This window comes from Callionymus lyra, chromosome 14, assembly GCF_982586985.1.
Source record: "Callionymus lyra chromosome 14, fCalLyr1.hap1.1, whole genome shotgun sequence".
In the NCBI taxonomy this organism is placed as follows: domain Eukaryota; kingdom Metazoa; phylum Chordata; class Actinopteri; order Syngnathiformes; family Callionymidae; genus Callionymus; species Callionymus lyra.
In genome coordinates this window covers 23484494-23503657 of record NC_141831.1, presented here as the reverse complement: position 1 = coordinate 23503657, position 19164 = coordinate 23484494, and the positions used below count along the sequence as shown (strand labels likewise).

At 38.2% G+C, this 19164-nt stretch overlaps 1 protein-coding gene and 1 pseudogene across 2 annotated transcripts; both read left to right on the top strand.

Annotated features, from left to right (window-relative positions):
- The first annotated feature begins 23 nt into the window (after nt 1-23).
- LOC148066714 (ladderlectin-like) lies at nt 24-1486 on the top strand (annotated as a pseudogene). The gene is made up of 7 exons (XR_015713315.1): nt 24-40; nt 113-172; nt 439-454; nt 543-625; nt 729-863; nt 943-1051; nt 1355-1486. The product of XR_015713315.1 is annotated as a ladderlectin-like (transcript).
- Nucleotides 1487-14964: 13478 nt separating this feature from the next.
- Nucleotides 14965-18290, top strand: LOC148066713 (galactose-specific lectin nattectin-like). Its single transcript, XM_087806910.1, has 8 exons — nt 14965-15050; nt 16814-16844; nt 16917-16976; nt 17243-17258; nt 17347-17429; nt 17533-17667; nt 17747-17855; nt 18159-18290. The coding sequence occupies exons 1-8, from the start codon at nt 14965-14967 to the stop codon at nt 18218-18220; spliced, it is 582 nt and encodes a 193-aa protein (XP_087663036.1). The 3' UTR covers nt 18221-18290.
- The last annotated feature ends 874 nt before the right edge of the window (nt 18291-19164 follow it).

Here is a 19164-nt window from a genome sequence, read left to right as displayed (position 1 = left end):
GCCTCACAGAGACATTGTGCAACTGATCATATCAGCCAAGGTTCGACTTCGCTCTTGAATTTAGAACTTGTGCATATTTTGTCTTGATAACTCTTACCACCTCTTATCACAGATGACATCCTCTCTTTCTCTCGTCGTGGTCCTTGGACTGGCCGGTGGCCTGTGGCTTGAAGTAAGTAAAAACGACATCAAAACTGCTGCTCTTGGCAGAAAATTGTATTTTTCAAGTTGATATTTTGGAATGAATGGTTGGGAACATCATAGTTCAATTTGAATTGAATTATTTTCTCTTCACTCTACAGTCTCTGTTCAGCTCTACTTCAACTGTTTTTTATTCATTCACATTTTCTTTGTGTTCTCTTCATGAATGTGAGCGAATCATAACACCGTAATTCCTTCAGGAAGTATTTAAAACATGTTTTGGTATATTTTTCACAGGGTGTACATGGAGGAGGTCGGTATAATAAACACTCCACTGATACAATATAATGAATTAGTGTCTTCTACCATGTGATCATTCCATGTTTTCCTCTACTGATCAGATTCCTGCCCTAGTGGCTGGACCCAGCATGGCTGCAACTGTTATAAGTACTTTGGTAACGTTTTATCATGGGCTGATTAAGAGGTAAGGAACATTCTAGTTATGTCTAGAAAATATTTCAGTGCCAGAACATCCTGAGATATTTGGTGTTAGATGTCTTTAACTTTTTCCTTTTCACATTCCGTAGAAACAATGTGTGGGATTAGGTGCAAACCTGGCTTCTATCCACAGTGAGCCTCAACATCAGTTTGTCAGACAGCTGATCAAAAGCGCTACTGGAAGGAATTCAAAAGCCTATGTTGGAGGTCATGATCACTACAAGGTCAGTGATTCATTCATTTAGAATCAACTATCAAGACATCATTGAACTAATGCATAAACAAACATTGACTTGTTATTAGGAGGGGAGGTGGTCCTGGACTGATGGATCCAACTTCCACTTCCCTGGATGGTTGGCAGGAGAGCCAAACAATGCGGGTGGAGAAGATTGTATGGAGATCAACTTTCGTGGTATGAACAATAGGAGCTTTTTGGTTATTTAATTTTAGCATTTACTAAATCAAACTTAAATATTCATATTCACAGAATGTTCCAACAATTGAAGGTTTATAATTGAAATATATAAATTTTTAAATGTAGTTAAGAGTTTCATTTAAGAGCTGATATCGAGACATTTTCCCATGATTTGTTGATAACAGCCACTTAAGTTCATACATTAAAAGCTGAAATAAGCTTTTAGGCAGATGTTTACATTGCTGTACATCTATGGTAACTTGTTTCTGACGTAATACTGACACTTTCTTACTCTTTCAGATAAGGGCAATGACATTCCCTGTGGGCTCGCAAGAGCCTCTGTTTGCTCCAAGCCTGTGTGATTTTCTTCATCGAGTGAGATCATTCAAATTTCATCCAACATGAGTTCAATAAAATACTAAGCATTCCAAATCCATGATGTGTCGTCTTTTATTTATTGTATCTCATTTGTGACATTGATGCGATAGGCAGTGGCTTTTTGTGTACAACGGTAAATTAACTGATATTTTATCAACGCTTTCAAATGAAACTGTACGTAAATGATGCACCGACACGTGTTTGCATCAAATGTATGAAAAAAAGGATGATCTTGTTCATGAAAATCTTTTTGCAGATAAAAATTAAAAAAATTACAATGAACTCAAAATACATCTATTGGGTTTTGAATTTAAATGGTTTATTAATAAGTGTTTCTTTGAAAAATACGCATCTAAATTCTCAAGTGTCCATAACACCGTCCGAAGAAAGTCAAAAGTGAATTAAACGTTGGGCGGAGAAACACAAACAATGAATTATACAGCAAAAAACTAGTCACTGGCACTAGGAGGACAAAAACACCAGAAATAAGAAAAAAGTCATTCCCAAAGAGAGAAATCTTGAAGGTTCATACCAAGGATTGAGGATTCTAATCTGGAACCTGTTGCTTCAAGAGACTGGCTTCAAGCTCTGTTGATCTGGAGTTAATTTCTGTAGTTGCTGTAATAGCAACAGGCGCCGTGGAACTCAGGAAACAGAAAAGTGGGATAAAACAAGTCAAAGAGCTATTTGGACCTGTTTCCTACAGGAAGAAAACCCGGGAAACCGAAAAACTCTTTTTGACTTTTAAAATTAAATATAATCCCATATAAATTTCACTGTCCTTGTTTGCCTTAACGCTATATATAAACAAACTATAAATAAAACCTTAGTTAGTGTTAGTTCAACCAAAATTCAAACTTCTCTCATTTTCTACTCATCCTCATGTTGACTGATGTTGGAGTATTTTCAGAGTAATCTGTTCTTTTTAGAGTTATAGACAAAAATGTTAGTTAATTTTAACGTAGCGACTGGAGCTTAGATGTCTTTGTATTTATCTTTGTCCAAAATGACCCACTTAAAACAATAGAACATGAATTGTTCCCAAAAAACCTAAATAAATGTGTGCTTTCAGCCTAAATCTCTCATGTTGAGGCTTCAATACAAGATGGTTGTCACAGACAAGCAGTATGGAGGTATTTAGTTTTTTTCAAGTGCGTCTTTCGACGTAGATGAAGACGACAACAACTGATTTCTAGTCGCTACATTACAATGAACAAATATTTTTGTCTTCAACTCTAAAGAGGAACAGATTACTCTGAAAATAATCCCAACCCTTTTTCTACATGAGGGTGAGTGGAAAATATGTGTTATTTGAATACTAGGTCAACTATTCCTTTAAGCATTGACAATAATCATAACAATGTTTTGTACTGTATATTTACTGTAATTTGTCCTGATGAAAGGTCTGACGTTTGTTTTTCTCTTTTCTTAGGTAAAGCACTATTTGACTCTGAAGGGTTATATATACATTAATATACATTATAAAAATTGTATCACCATCACCATTATTTTTATTATCGTTTCAACAATGCAGAAAACTGAATAATAGGACATTCAAAGTGAAATGATTTGATATCAAACTTAATCTAATTTATAATAATGTACATGTTTTTAACTGACTGACTTGCTTAAAATATAAAATATTTTCTATGTAGGCTGAAAAGAACTATATTTCACCAGGTCTAATTTTTTTTTAGGTCTTCACAAATTTGAAACAAGATTTTTTAACAAAATCAAGTCAAATTCTATAACGTTGTTGTGCGTGTTACTGTTCCTTCAAGACTGAGCCGTGTGAGGGAGGGGGGAGCGAGGAGTCAGATTTCTGCGCTGATCGTGAAGAACTGATGTTAATACCAGCGAAGGTGTGTCTTACACTAACAGTTAAACCCCCAGGAAATTATTTTAACTTAATACTGGCTATGCGAACCAAGCTTGGACTCCCGGAGAAACCCCAAAGGACTCTCTGAGAAACACAGTCGGATGGCTTCTCCTGATCCACAAAACACAGGTTTGGCAAACTATCATGGACCCTCAGGAAACTTGCGGATGGTATAGAGCTGATACACGGTTCCATGACCTGGACCAAAACCACTTTGCTCCTCCTGAATCCGAGGTTTCACCTGGGCAAAAGTGCGGCCCTGGGGCCACATGCCGCCCTTTGACTGTATTTATGTGGCCCCCGTAATGTAAAAGTTTGATCATGTATAAATGGTTCTAATGCATTAACAAATGTATTTTGTATTTATTATTCATTTACATTTTCACACTTATTTACTTTTTCCCTTCTTTCTTGTGTGTAATTTTTCGAGTATATATCAATCCATCAAAACATTTCTTTTAAGTAAGATGAAGAATTGTTTTGAAAAAAAAAATCATATATTCAAGAATAAAATTGAAGCTTATTTATCTTTAAAAATATTATGGCCTCACGACGAATGTCCTTTTTTTTTTTACGGATTTTCTCATCTTTCTTTTTTCTTTACGGCCCCTAACAACATTCACATAATTGAATGTGGCCCTTGAAGAATTATAATTTCCCACCCCTGTACTATAGGATAGACCCTCCTTTCCAAAAGATCCGACCAGACCTTGCCAAGGACGGTGAGGATTGCGATACCCCTAAGATTGGACTGGTTTCAAAATAATATGATGAGAAACACCATGACAACATCCACGTTATCAAGTATCTCACATTCACATCTAAAGAGAAGGATGTTTTTCCATTCACTTCTTTTTTTTATCTATTTGAAGTGCTTTTAAGTTAAATAAAAAGGGAGAAAACAGATTTAAGTGTTCCTGCGTCACAAACATCTAGCCAGAATACAGTATCTTGTCTTGATAACTCTTGTATCCTCTATTCGAAGACAACATCCTCTCTTTCTCTCAAACTGAACTGGACATCTTTTATATGAGAATTTAACCCATGTTCAGGTTAAAGTTTATAATGATGAAGTAAAAGACCACCTATTGGTCAATTTCAATTTCGAGACCAACCAGCCACTTATTATGAGATTTTAAAAAATCCCCTACAATTGGAAGAATATCATTAATGTACAAATGTCTTTAATAAAACTTTTAAAATCCAATATTTGCATTTTGATCAGATGTCTTACTTGAAAGAGAAATGCATCTAAATATTAAAATCTCGTATATGTATATATTACGATTTGAAAACTGGGGAAAATTGGCTGTACTTCAATTCATTGATCTTCTTCATATTTTATATTATTTGGATACTTTCTGGGTTTTGACATAAGAGGGAACTTGGCAAAGACAAAAAGATGAGAAGAAAAATCAAATATAAGAGTGTTCTTGCCTCACAGAGATATTGTCCGACTGATCATATCAGCCAAGGTTCGACTTCGCTCTTGCTCTTGATTTTAGAACTTGTGTATATTTTGTCCTGATAAGTGTTTGAAGACAGAAACACTGTTTCATTTGAAATTAAAAGCTTTCTAATCTTTTAGGCACCACGGTACACACAACCAAACACCCATCAATTCTGTGAAACAGTCTCTTTGGCATTCAAATATGAACAACTTAACAAATTTACTTTTGAAAACATGTTAATCATCTCTTTTAAATAGTTTATTATAACACTTTATTTGTTTTACAGCCAAGGTAAACGACATTCCCTGCCATCTTGCGTGAGGTAAGGGGTGAGTCTTGCCATCGGCAGCGCATCTCTGTGACAGGACACAGACCAGTGTTGGAAGCGTCGACCTCGACCAGGAACTGGAGATGGGAATCTGGTTGCTGGAGGACGGGGGCAGAGGTAAAGCGGCGCTTGAGCTTCCAGAACGCCTCCTCGGCGGCCGGGGACCACCGAAAGGGCTGTGACTCAGAAGTGAGGGAAAGCAGACAGCACTGAAATTACGGATGAAACGGCGGTTAAAATTAGAAAACCAGAGAAACCGTTGCAGAGCCTTGCGTGTATCGGGGGCAGGCCAGTCGGAGACCGCGTGTACCTTGGCGGGATCCATAGCGATTCTACCAGGGCTAATGCTCAAGTAGAAGAACTCAAATAAACTCTTCACTGGCTTCCAGTTTCTTTCAGGATCAACTTTAAAATTCTGGTTCTTACTTTCAGAGCTATTCATGGTCAGGCTCCTCCTTACATCACTGATCTGATCCAGCCTTACACCCCAGCTCGGGCTCTGAGGTCTGTGGATCAGAATCTACTTATGGTTCCACGCACACGGTTCAGGACCAGCGGAGAGAAATCCTTCCAGGCTGTTGCTCCTAAGCTTTGGAACAATCTTCCTCTCTCTTTGCGCTTGATGGAGTCTACTGACTCCTTTAAGAAACATCTTAAGACGTTTCTATTTATTCAAGCTTTTCCTTGATTTTCTGGAACTCCTGTTGTGTTATCAGTTTTATCTTGATCTTTAAAATATATACTTTATTGAGTATTGTTTTGATTGTTTAAGCGCTTTGTGACCCTGGTCTGGAAAAGCGCTAAACAAATAAAAATGACTTACTTACTTACTTACTTAATGATATAACCGAGGAATGAGACGGTACGGACATGAAACTCGCACTTCTCCGCCTTGACAAACAGTTGGTGCGCGAGAAGACGGCTAAGGACGGAGCGTACATGCTGGCGGTGGGACCGTTCGTTCCTTAGAAAAGAATCAGGATATCGTCTAAATAAACGAAAACAAACTGGTTAAGGAACTCGCTTAAGAAGTCGTTCACCAAGGCCTGAAAAACCGCAGGGGCATTGGTTAAGCCGAACGGCATGACTAAATACTCGTAATACCCTGATGGAGTATTAAATGCGGTCTTCCATTCGTCGCTCTGGCGGATGCGAACAAGATGGTAGGCGCTGCGCAAGTCTAATTTGGTGACCACAGTGGCCCCTTTAAGAGTCTCGAACGCAGATGAGATTAACGGGAGGGGATAGCCGTTCTTAATTGTGATGTTATTGAGTGTGCGATAATCAAACATGGTCTGAGGGACCTGTTAGGGGTTTTTGTGTTCCGATGAACCGACCCCTCCCCAGCCTCGTACGTGGTGATGGAATGAAGGACAGACACATGGATGGGTTTAAGAAAAATGCTTGTTTAGTGAATTATGCAAAAGTCAGAGACAAACTTACGTGAACACGGGCGCTAGCAAGCAGAGAGATCTATCGCAGACGTCTTCGCATGCCAGAACGCAAAGATGAGACAAAATGGTGGATCTTTATAGTAGAATATTCAGATTAACGCCTCTAGTCAAATGTGAACGTAGGATTGGTCAGTTACTGTAAACACTTGATTCTAAGATGGCCGGTCGCACGTGATCGTAGTGGAAATTTACTGAAGGTTGTTGTTTTGTAGAGAGAGTTTGTTCCCAGCAACTTACTGGACTGTTGTGTATTTCAGTGTGAGTTCTCAAACAGGTTCACACTGAATTCCTGGAATCTGGGATTGTTTAATCTTTCTGTGTGTGTGAGGCTTTGTGACCTCGGCCTTTGAGTTGTGAACCTGAGTTTAGTTTAAGTGAATGCAATGCAAGAATAGGATTATTTAATATGAATTAAATATGAAAGATTATCAGTTAATCAAGTGACTATTTGAAATGTGTGTTAAATCTAGATGATTGATTACAGTAAAGTTGTCATTTCCTTACAGACCCGTCCTTCTTTCCTACAAAGAAGAAACCCGCGCCAGCCGGGAAAGAAGAGGGACGTATGATGCCTGTCGCCAATGACTCGGAAATATGTGTTCATGGCCTCAGTCTCAGGGAGAGAGAGGGAGTACAAACACCCTCCTTGAGGCTCAGCACTGTGTAAGAGTTCAATCACGCAATCATAGGACCGATGAGCAGGGAGACTTACGGCACGAGTCTTAGAAAACACCTCACGCAGGTCATGGTACTCACGTGGGACACAGGAGAGATAGGCGACGAGGTTAGGCGTGCTGGGATATCTAGTTTGCGATTAAAGTAGATCTAAAGCATGAATTATCACAAGCAACTGATGAAAACATATACAATACTATATAGAAAATGTACAGGTTTAAAGAAAATTAACTGGAAGGAACATCAACACACAATAATGTCTAGAACATTCATTCAAATTACGTATATGCACATCATGACAGCACAATGAACGATTTGGAACAACAGAAAAATGGGAAGCTATTTTTTTTTCCATTTGAATTGGTTTTAAGTTAAATAAAAAGGGATAAAACAGATTTAAGTGTTCCTGCGTCACAAAAATCCAGCCAGAATACAGTATCTTGTCTTGATAACTCTTGTATCCTCTTTCTCTCAAACTGAACTGAACATCTTTTATATGAGAATTTAAAATGTCTTACATGAAAGAAGAAATACATCTTAATATTATAATCTCGTATTTACAATTTAAAAACTGGGGAAAATTGGCTGTACTTCAATTCATTAATCGTCTTCATATTTGATTTGATTTGGATAATTTCTGGGTGTTGACATAAGAGGGAACTTGGCAAAAATCCTATATAAGAGTGTTCTCTTAGCCAAACAATATGGGTGAAGAAGACTGTATGGAGATCAACTTTAATGGTATGAACAATAGGAGCTGTTTGGTTATTTAATTTTAAACATATTCAACGAATGTTCCAACAACTGAAGGTTTATTTATTGAAATATATAAATTTTTAAATGTAGTTAAGAGTTTCATTTAAGAGCTGATATCGAGACATTTTCCCATGATTTCTTGATAACAGCCACTTAAGTTCATACATTAAAAGCTGAAACAAGCTTTTAGGCAGATGTTTACATTGCTGTACATCTATGGTAACTTGTTTCTGACGTAATACTGACACTTTCTTACTCTTTCAGAAAAGGGCAATGACATTCCCTGTGGGCTCGCAAGAGCCTCTGTTTGCTCCAAGCCTGTGTGATTTTCTTCATCGAGTGAGATCATTCAAATTTCATCCAACATGAGTTCAATAAAATACTAAGCATTCCAAATCCATGATGTGTCGTCTTTTATTTATTGTATCTCATTTGTGACATTGATGCGATAGGCAGTGGCTTTTTGTGTACAACGGTAAATTAACTGATATTTTATCAACGCTTTCAAATGAAACTGTACGTAAATGATGCACCGACACGTGTTTGCATCAAATGTATGAAAAAAAAGGATGATCTTGTTCATGAAAATCTTTTTGCAGATAAAAAATAAAAAAAATTACAATGAAATCAAAATACATCTATTGGGTTTTGAATTTAAATGGCTTATTAATAAGTGTTTCTTTGAAAAATACGCATCTAAATTCTCAAGTGTCCATAACACCGTCCGAAGAAAGTCAAAAGTGAATTAAACGTTGGGCGGAGAAACACAAACAATGAATTATACAGCAAAAAACTAGGCACTGACACTAGGAGGACAAAAACACCAGAAATAAGAAAAAAGTCATTCCCAAAGAGAGAAATCTTGAAGGTTCATACCAAGGATTGAGGATTCTAATCTGGAACCTGTTGCTTCAAGAGACTGGCTTCAAGCTCTGTTGATCTGGAGTTAATTTCTGTAGTTGCTGTAATAGCAACAGGCGCCGTGGAACTCAGGAAACAGAAAAGTGGGATAAAACAAGTCAGGGTGGGCAACCCATAATTCTCAAAGAGCCATTTGGACCTGTTTCCTACAGGAAGAAAACCCGGGAAACCGAAAAACTCTTTTTGACTTTTAAAATTAAATATAATCCCATATAAGTTTCACTGTCCTTGTTTGCCTTAACGCTATATATAAACAAACTATAAATAAAACCTTACTTAGTGTTAGTTCAACCAAAATTCAAACTTCTCTCATTTTCTACTCATCCTCATGTTGACTGATGTTGGAGTATTTTCAGAGTAATCTGTTCTTTTTAGAGTTATAGACAAAAATGTTAGTTCATTTTAACGTAGCGACTGGAGCTTAGATGTCTTTGTATTTATCTTTGTCCAAAATGACCCACTTAAAACAATAGAACATGAATTGTTCCCAAAAAACCTAAATAAATGTGTGCTTTCAGCCTAAATCTCTCATGTTGAGGCTTCAATACAAGATGGTTGTCACAGACAAGCAGTATGGAGGTATTTAGTTTTTTTCAAGTGCGTCTTTCGACGTAGGAAAATATGTGTTATTTGAATACTAGGTCAACTATTCCTTTAAGCATTGACAATAATCATAACAATGTTTTGTACTGTATATTTACTGTAATTTGTCCTGATGAAAGGTCTGACGTTTGTTTTTCTCTTTTCTTAGGTAAAGCACTATTTGACTCTGAAGGGTTATATATACATTAATATACATTATAAAAATTGTATCACCATCACCATTATTTTTATTATCGTTTCAACAATGCAGAAAACTGAATAATAGGACATTCAAAGTGAAATGATTTGATATCAAACTTAATCTAATTTATAATAATGTACATGTTTTTAACTGACTGACTTGCTTAAAATATAAAATATTTTCTATGTAGGCTGAAAAGAACTATATTTCACCAGGTCTAATTTTTTTTTAGGTCTTCACAAATTTGAAACAAGATTTTTTAACAAAATCAAGTCAAATTCTATAACGTTGTTGTGCGTGTTACTGTTCCTTCAAGACTGAGCCGTGTGAGGGAGGGGGGAGCGAGGAGTCAGATTTCTGCGCTGATCGTGAAGAACTGATGTTAATACCAGCGAAGGTGTGTCTAATACGAGGGAAGTTACGACTTACACTAACAGTTAAACCCCCAGGAAATTATTTTAACTTAATACTGGCTATGCGAACCAAGCTTGGACTCCTGGAGAAACCCCAAAGGACTCTCTGAGAGACACAGTCGGATGGCTTCTCCTGATCCACAAAACACAGGTTTGGCAAACTATCATGGACCCTCAGGAAACTTGCGGATGGTATAGAGCTGATACACGGTTCTATGACCTGGACCAAAACCACTTTGCTCCTCCTGAATCCGAGGTTTCACCTGGGCAAAAGTGCGGCCCTGGGGCCACATGCCGCCCTTTGACTGTATTTATGTGGCCCCCGTAATGTAAAAGTTTGATCATGTATAAATGGTTCTAATGCATTAACAAATGTATTTTGTATTTATTATTCATTTACATTTTCACACTTATTTACTTTTTCCCTTCTTTCTTGTGTGTAATTTTTCGAGTATATATCAATCCATCAAAACATTTTTTTTAAGTAAGTTGAAGAAATGTTTTGAAAAAAAAAATCATATATTCAAGAATAAAATTGAAGCTTATTTATCTTTAAAAATATTATGGCCTCACGACGAATGTCCTTTTTTTTTACGGATTTTCTCATCTTTCTTTTTTCTTTACGGCCCCTAACAACATTCACATAATTGAATGTGGCCCTTGAAGAATTATAATTTCCCACCCCTGTACTATAGGATAGACCCTCCTTTCCAAAAGATCCGACCAGACCTTGCCAAGGACGGTGAGGATTGCGATACCCCTAAGATTGGACTGGTTTCAAAATAATATGATGAGAAACACCATGACAACATCCACGTTATCAAGTATCTCACATTCACATCTAAAGAGAAGGATGTTTTTCCATTCACTTCTTTTTTTTTATCTATTTGAAGTGCTTTTAAGTTAAATAAAAAGGGAGAAAACAGATTTAAGTGTTCCTGCGTCACAAACATCTAGCCAGAATACAGTATCTTGTCTTGATAACTCTTGTATCCTCTATTCGAAGACAACATCCTCTCTTTCTCTCAAACTGAACTGGACATCTTTTATATGAGAATTTAACCCATGTTCAGGTTAAAGTTTATAATGATGAAGTAAAAGACCACCTATTGGTCAATTTCAATTTCGAGACCAACCAGCCACTTATTATGAGATTTTAAAAAATCCCCTACAATTGGAAGAATATCATTAATATACAAATGTCTTTAATAAAACTTTTAAAATCCAATATTTGCATTTTGATCAGATGTCTTACTTGAAAGAGAAATGCATCTAAATATTAAAATCTCGTATATGTATATATTACGATTTGAAAACTGGGGAAAATTGGCTGTACTTCAATTCATTGATCTTCTTCATATTTTATATTATTTGGATACTTTCTGGGTTTTGACATAAGAGGGAACTTGGCAAAGACAAAAAGATGAGAAGAAAAATCAAATATAAGAGTGTTCTTGCCTCACAGAGATATTGTCCGACTGATCATATCAGCCAAGGTTCGACTTCGCTCTTGCTCTTGATTTTAGAACTTGTGTATATTTTGTCCTGATAAGTGTTTGAAGACAGAAACACTGTTTCATTTGAAATTAAAAGCTTTCTAATCTTTTAGGCACCACGGTACACACAACCAAACACCCATCAATTCTGTGAAACAGTCTCTTTGGCATTCAAATATGAACAACTTAACAAATTTACTTTTGAAAACATGTTAATCATCTCTTTTAAATAGTTTATTATAACACTTTATTTGTTTTACAGCCAAGGTAAACGACATTCCCTGCCATCTTGCGTGAGGTAAGGGGTGAGTCTTGCCATCGGCAGCGCATCTCTGTGACAGGACACAGACCAGTGTTGGAAGCGTCGACCTCGACCAGGAACTGGAGATGGGAATCTGGTTGCTGGAGGACGGGGGCAGAGGTAAAGCGGCGCTTGAGCTTCCAGAACGCCTCCTCGGCGGCCGGGGACCACCGAAAGGGCTGTGACTCAGAAGTGAGGGAAAGCAGACAGCACTGAAATTACGGATGAAACGGCGGTTAAAATTAGAAAACCAGAGAAACCGTTGCAGAGCCTTGCGTGTATCGGGGGCAGGCCAGTCGGAGACCGCGTGTACCTTGGCGGGATCCATAGCGATTCTACCAGGGCTAATGCTCAAGTAGAAGAACTCAAATAAACTCTTCACTGGCTTCCAGTTTCTTTCAGGATCAACTTTAAAATTCTGGTTCTTACTTTCAGAGCTATTCATGGTCAGGCTCCTCCTTACATCACTGATCTGATCCAGCCTTACACCCCAGCTCGGGCTCTGAGGTCTGTGGATCAGAATCTACTTATGGTTCCACGCACACGGTTCAGGACCAGAGGAGAGAAATCCTTCCAGGCTGTTGCTCCTAAGCTTTGGAACAATCTTCCTCTCTCTTTGCGCTTGATGGAGTCTACTGACTCCTTTAAGAAACATCTTAAGACGTTTCTATTTATTCAAGCTTTTCCTTGATTTTCTGGAACTCCTGTTGTGTTATCAGTTTTATCTTGATCTTTAAAATATATACTTTATTGAGTATTGTTTTGATTGTTTAAGCGCTTTGTGACCCTGGTCTGGAAAAGCGCTAAACAAATAAAAATGACTTACTTACTTACTTACTTAATGATATAACCGAGGAATGAGACGGTACGGACATGAAACTCGCACTTCTCCGCCTTGACAAACAGTTGGTGCGCGAGAAATCGAACTTGAAAATACAGAAAAAACGGTGCCCTTGGACAAATGAAGATCTCCTGAGTCTGAAGAGACTTTGTCGAAAGACTGAGCGTCTCTGGAAGTCTACTAAACTTGAGGTGCACAGACTTCACCTCAGGGATCTGTTGACTTCTTACAATGAGATGGTAGAAACTGCTAGATCTGATTACATCAGAAAACTGGTAGCAGCAAATAGGAAAAACCCCAAAGTTTTGTTTGACACGATTAATTCTCTCGTGTCTCCTGCTCCTCAAATCACGCCGGTCTTCTGTGAAGCTGACAGCAATGCATTGTTGAGATTTTTCATTGACAAAATTAAATTGATCAAAGAGAAAATCTCTCCCCCTTTGTTGGGAACCCCTACTGTCTCTGAGCCCCTCTCCTCCTCTTGGTCATCCTTCACTGCTGTATCTTTGGGTGATATTTCAGCACTAGTGAACAAGATGAAACCCTCCTCTTGCTCAGATGACGTCCTTCCTTGTAGGCTTTTTATCAAAGTATTTGATGTAATTGGCCCCTGGGTTACCAATATGGTGAACCTCTCCCTTTCCACAGGGGTTTTTCCCAATGCATTTAAACATGCCATTGTGGAGCCTCTGCTCAAAAAACCAGGCTTAGACCCAACTGACCTCAGTAATTTCAGGCCTATTTCTAAGCTCCCTTTCTTGTCCAAGATCTTGGAGAAGGTGGTGTCCGAGCAGCTGTCTTTGTTCTTGGATCAGAGCGACATCCATGAGAAGTTTCAGTCTGGCTTCCGTAAACATCACTCTACGGAGACAGCTTTACTGAAAGTGTCCAGTGACATCATGATGTCGGCTGACTCTGGTAAATTCACTGTTCTGGTTCTCTTGGATCTGTCGTCAGCCTTTGACACAGTTGATCACCAGATCCTGCTGAGAAGACTAAGGGATGAAGTGGGACTGTCTGGGTCTGTGTTAGAATGGTTCTCATCTTACCTTTCTGGGCGCAGTTTTAGTGTATCTGCCAATCAAATGAGGTCTGAATCGGCAGATCTGTTGTGTGGAGTCCCTCAAGGTTCTGTTCTGGGTCCTTTATTGTTTTTGCTGTACTTGATTCCCCTTGGTAAAATCATTCAGAGATTTCCAGATGTTTCTTATCACATTTTTGCTGATGACATCCAGCTCTACTGCTCTTTTGACCCAACTGAGCCCCAAAGGCTGAACAGCTTAGTCAATTGTTTGCTAGAAATCAAACAATGGCTGAGTGAAAACACTTTACAGCTTAATGTGGACAAAACTGAAACTCTGGTGATTGCTCCTGATGATACGATTCCAGGGTTGAGTCAGTACTTGGGTGACTTAGGTCAGTCTGTCAAACTGAGCCTGAGAAACCTGGGTGTTGTATTTGATAAAGACATGTCTCTTGTTCAACACTGTAGAAAACTGACCAGAAACTGTTTCCTTCAACTGAGAAAAATCTCTAAACTTAGGAAAATGCTGTCACAACATGATCTGGAGCTTGTAATCCATGCGTTTGTTTCTTCTCGTCTGGACTATTGTAACAGTTTGTTTTCATGTCTTAACAAGAAGGAGCTGTCTCGCCTGCAGTTGATTCAGAACTCTGCAGCGAGAATTCTGACCCGCTCTAGTAGAAGAACTCACATTTCTCCGGTCCTTAAAACTCTTCACTGGCTTCCAGTTTCTTTCAGGATCAACTTTAAAATTCTGGTTCTTACTTTCAGAGCTATTCATGGTCAGGCTCCTCCTTACATCACTGATCTGATCCAGCCTTACACCCCAGCTCGGGCTCTGAGGTCTGTGGATCAGAATCTACTTATGGTTCCACGCACACGGTTCAGGACCAGAGGAGAGAAATCCTTCCAGGCTGTTGCTCCTAAGCTTTGGAACAATCTTCCTCTCTCTTTGCGCTTGATGGAGTCTACTGACTCCTTTAAGAAACATCTTAAGACGTTTCTATTTATTCAAGCTTTTCCTTGATTTTCTGGAACTCCTGTTGTGTTATCAGTTTTATCTTGATCTTTAAAATATATACTTTATTGAGTATTGTTTTGATTGTTTAAGCGCTTTGTGACCCTGGTCTCGAAAAGCGCTATATAAATATATATTACTTACTTACTTACCTACTTAATGATATAACCGAGGAATGAGACGGTACGGACATGAAACTCGCACTTCTCCGCCTTGACAAACAGTTGGTGCGCGAGAAGACGGCTAAGGACGGAGCGTACATGCTGGCGGTGGGACCGTTCGTTCCTTAGAAAAGAATCAGGATATCGTCTAAATAAACGAAAACAAACTGGTTAAGGAACTCGCTTAAGAAGTCGTTCACCAAGGCCTGAAAAACCGCAGGGGCATTGGTTAAGCCGAACGCCATGACTAAATACTCGTAATACCCTGATGGAGTATTAAATGCGGTCTTCCATTCGTCGCTCTGGCGGATGCGAACGAGATGGTAGGCGCTGCGCAAGTCTAATTTGGTGACCACAGTGGCCCCTTTAAGAGTCTCGAACGCAGATGAGATTAACGGGAGGGGATAGCGGTTCTTAATTGTGATGTTATTGAGTGTGCGATAATCAAACATGGTCTGAGGGACCTGTTAGGGGTTTTTGTGTTCCGATGAACCGACCCCTCCCCAGCCTCGTACGTGGTGATGGAATGAAGGACAGACACATGGATGGGTTTAAGAAAAATGCTCGTTTAGTGAATTATGCAAAAGTCAGAGACAAACTTACGTGAACACGGGCGCTAGCAAGCAGAGAGATCTATCGCAGACGTCTTAGCATGCCAGAACGCAAAGATCAGACAAAATGGTGGATCTTTATAGTAGAATATTCAGGTTAACGCCTCTAGTCAAATGTGAATGTAGGATTTGTCAGTAACTGTAAACACTTGATTCTAAGATGGCCGGTCGCACGTGATCGTAGTGGAAATTTACTGAAGGTTGTTGTTTTGTAGAGAGAGTTTGTTCCCAGCAACTTACTGGACTGTTGTGTATTTCAGTGTGAGTTCTCAAACAGGTTCACACTGAATTCCTGGAATCTGGGATCTTTTAATCTTTCTGTGCGTAGAGTAAAGTTGTCATTTCCTTACAGACCCGTCCTTCTTTCCTACAAAGAAGAAACCCGCGCCAGCCGGGAAAGAAGAGGGACGTATGATGCCTGTCGCCAATGACTCGGAAATATGTGTTCATGGCCTCAGTCTCAGGGAGAGAGAGGGACTACAAACGTCCTCCTTGAGGTTCAGCACTGTGTAAGAGTTCAATCACGCAATCATAGGACCGATGAGCAGGGAGACTTATGGCACGAGTCTTAGAAAACACCTCACGCAGGTCATGGTACTCACGTGGGACACAGGAGAGATAGGCGACGAGGTTAGGCGTGCTGGGATATCTAGTTTGCGATTAAAGTAGATCTAAAGCATGAATTATCACAAGCAACTGATGAAAACATATACAATACTATATAGAAAATGTACAGGTTTAAAGAAAATTAACTGGAAGGAGCATCAACACACAATAATGTCTAGAACATTCATTCAAATTACGTATATGCACATCATGACAGCACAATGAATGATTTGGAACATCAGAAAAATGGGAAGCTTATCCTATGAACTCGATGTCTTGTATTTTTAATGATACTAATTTTTTTTTTTTTTTTCAATTTGAATTGGTTTTAAGTTAAATAAAAAGGGATAAAACAGATTTAAGTGTTCCTGCGTCACAAAAATCCAGCCAGAATACAGTATCTTGTCTTGATAACTCTTTTATCCTCTTTCTCTCAAACTGAACTGAACATCTTTTATATGAGAATTTAAAATGTCTTACATGAAAGAAGAAATACATCTTAATATTATAATCTCGTATTTACAATTTAAAAACTGGGGAAAATTGGCTGTACTTCAATTCATTAATCGTCTTCATATTTGATTTGATTTGGATAATTTCTGGGTGTTGACATAAGAGTGTTCTTGGCAAAAATCCTATATAAGAGTGTTCTTGCCTCACAGAGACATTGTGCAAGTGATCATATCAGCCAAGGTTCGACTTCGCTCTTGAATTTAGAACTTGTGCATATTTTGTCTTGATAACTCTTACCACCTCTTATCACAGATGACATCCTCTCTTTCTCTCGTCGTGGTCCTTGGACTGGCCGGTGGCCTGTGGCTTGAAGTAAGTAAAAACGACATCAAAACTGCTGCTCTTGGCAGAAAATTGTATTTTTCAAGTTGATATTTTGGAATGAATGGTTGGGAACATCATTGTTCAATTTGAATTGAATTATTTTCTCTTCACTCTACAGTCTCTGTTCAGCTCTACTTCAACTGTTTTTTATTCATTCACATTTTCTTTGTGTTCTCTTCATGAATGTGAGCGAATCATAACACCGTAATTCCTTCAGGAAGTATTTAAAACATGTTTTGGTATATTTTTCACAGGGTGTACATGGAGGAGGTCAGTATAATAAACACTCCACTGATACAATATAATGAATTAGTGTCTTCTACCATGTGATCGTTCCATGTTTTCCTCTACTGATCAGATTCCTGCCCTAGTGGCTGGACCCAGCATGGCTGCAACTGTTATAAGTACTTTGGTAACGTTTTATCATGGGCTGATGCAGAGGTAAGGAACATTCTAGTTATGTCCAGAAAATATTTCAGTGCCAGAACATCCTGAGATATTTGGTGTTAGATGTCTTTAACTTTTTCCTTTTCACATTCCGTAGAAACAATGTGTGGGATTAGGTGCAAACCTGGCTTCTATCCACAGTGAGCCTCAACATCAGTTTGTCAGACAGCTGATCAAAAGCGCTACTGGAAGCAATTCAAAAGCCTATGTTGGAGGTCATGATCTCTACAAGGTCAGTGATTCATTCATTTAGAATCAACTATCAAGACATCATTGAACTAATGCATAAACAAACATTGACTTGTTATTAGGAGGGGAGGTGGTCCTGGACTGATGGATCCAACTTCCACTTCCCTGGATGGTTGGCAGGAGAGCCAAACAATGCGGGTGGAGAAGATTGTATGGAGATCAACTTTCGTGGTATGAACAATAGGAGCTTTTTGGTTATTTAATTTTAGCATTTACTAAATCAAACTTAAATATTCATATTCACAGAATGTTCCAACAATTGAAGGTTTATTATTGAAATATATACATTTTTAAATGTAGTTAAGAGTTTCATTTAAGAGCTGATATCGAGACATTTTTCCATGATTTCTTGATAACAGCCACTTAAGTTCATACATTAAAAGCTGAAATAAGCTTTTAGGCAGATGTTTACATTGCTGTACATCTATGGTAACTTGTTTCTGACGTAATACTGACACTTTCTTACTCTTTCAGATAAGGGCAATGACATTCCCTGTGGGCTCGCAAGAGCCTCTGTTTGCTCCAAGCCTGTGTGATTTTCTTCATCGAGTGAGATCATTCAAATTTCATCCAACATGAGTTCAATAAAATACTAAGCATTCCAAATCCATGATGTGTCGTCTTTTATTTATTGTATCTCATTTGTGACATTGATGCGATAGGCAGTGGCTTTTTGTGTACAACGGTAAATTAACTGATATTTTATCAACGCTTTCAAATGAAACTGTACGTAAATGATGCACCGACACGTGTTTGCATCAAATGTATGAAAAAAAAGGATGATCTTGTTCATGAAAATCTTTTTGCAGATAAAAATTAAAAAAATTACAATGAACTCAAAATACATCTATTGGGTTTTGAATTTAAATGGTTTATTAATAAGTGTTTCTTTGAAAAATACGCATCTAAATTCTCAAGTGTCCATAACACCGTCCGAAGAAAGTCAAAAGTGAATTAAACGTTGGGCGGAGAAACACAAACAATGAATTATACAGCAAAAAACTTGTCACTGGCACTAGGAGGACAAAAACACCAGAAATAAGAAAAAAGTCATTCCCAAAGAGAGAAATCTTGAAGGTTCATACCAAGGATTGAGGATTCTAATCTGGAACCTGTTGCTTCAAGAGACTGGCTTCAAGCTCTGTTGATCTGGAGTTAATTTCTGTAGTTGCTGTAATAGCAACAGGCGCCGTGGAACTCAGGAAACAGAAAAGTGGGATAAAACAAGTCAAAGAGCCATTTGGACCTGTTTCCTACAGGAAGAAAACCTGGGAAACCGAAAAACTATTTTTGACTTTTAAAATTAAATATAATCCCATATAAGTTTCACTGTCCTTGTTTGCCTTAACGCTATATATAAACAAACTATAAATAAAACCTTAGTTAGTGTTAGTTCAACCAAAATTCAAACTTCTCTCATTTTCTACTCATCCTCATGTTGACTGATGTTGGAGTATTTTCAGAGTAATCTGTTCTTTTT

Coding starts and splice junctions, on each gene's coding strand:
- LOC148066713 (XM_087806910.1), top strand. CDS start 14,965: ATGAAACTCGCACTTCTCCGCCTTGACAAACAGTTGGTGCGCGAGAAG. Junction 15,051..16,813: donor TACATGCTGGCGGTGGGACC/GTTCGTTCCTTA, acceptor CTTGCCTCACAG/AGACATTGTGCAAGTGATCA. Junction 17,856..18,158: donor TATGGAGATCAACTTTCGTG/GTATGAACAATA, acceptor TTACTCTTTCAG/ATAAGGGCAATGACATTCCC.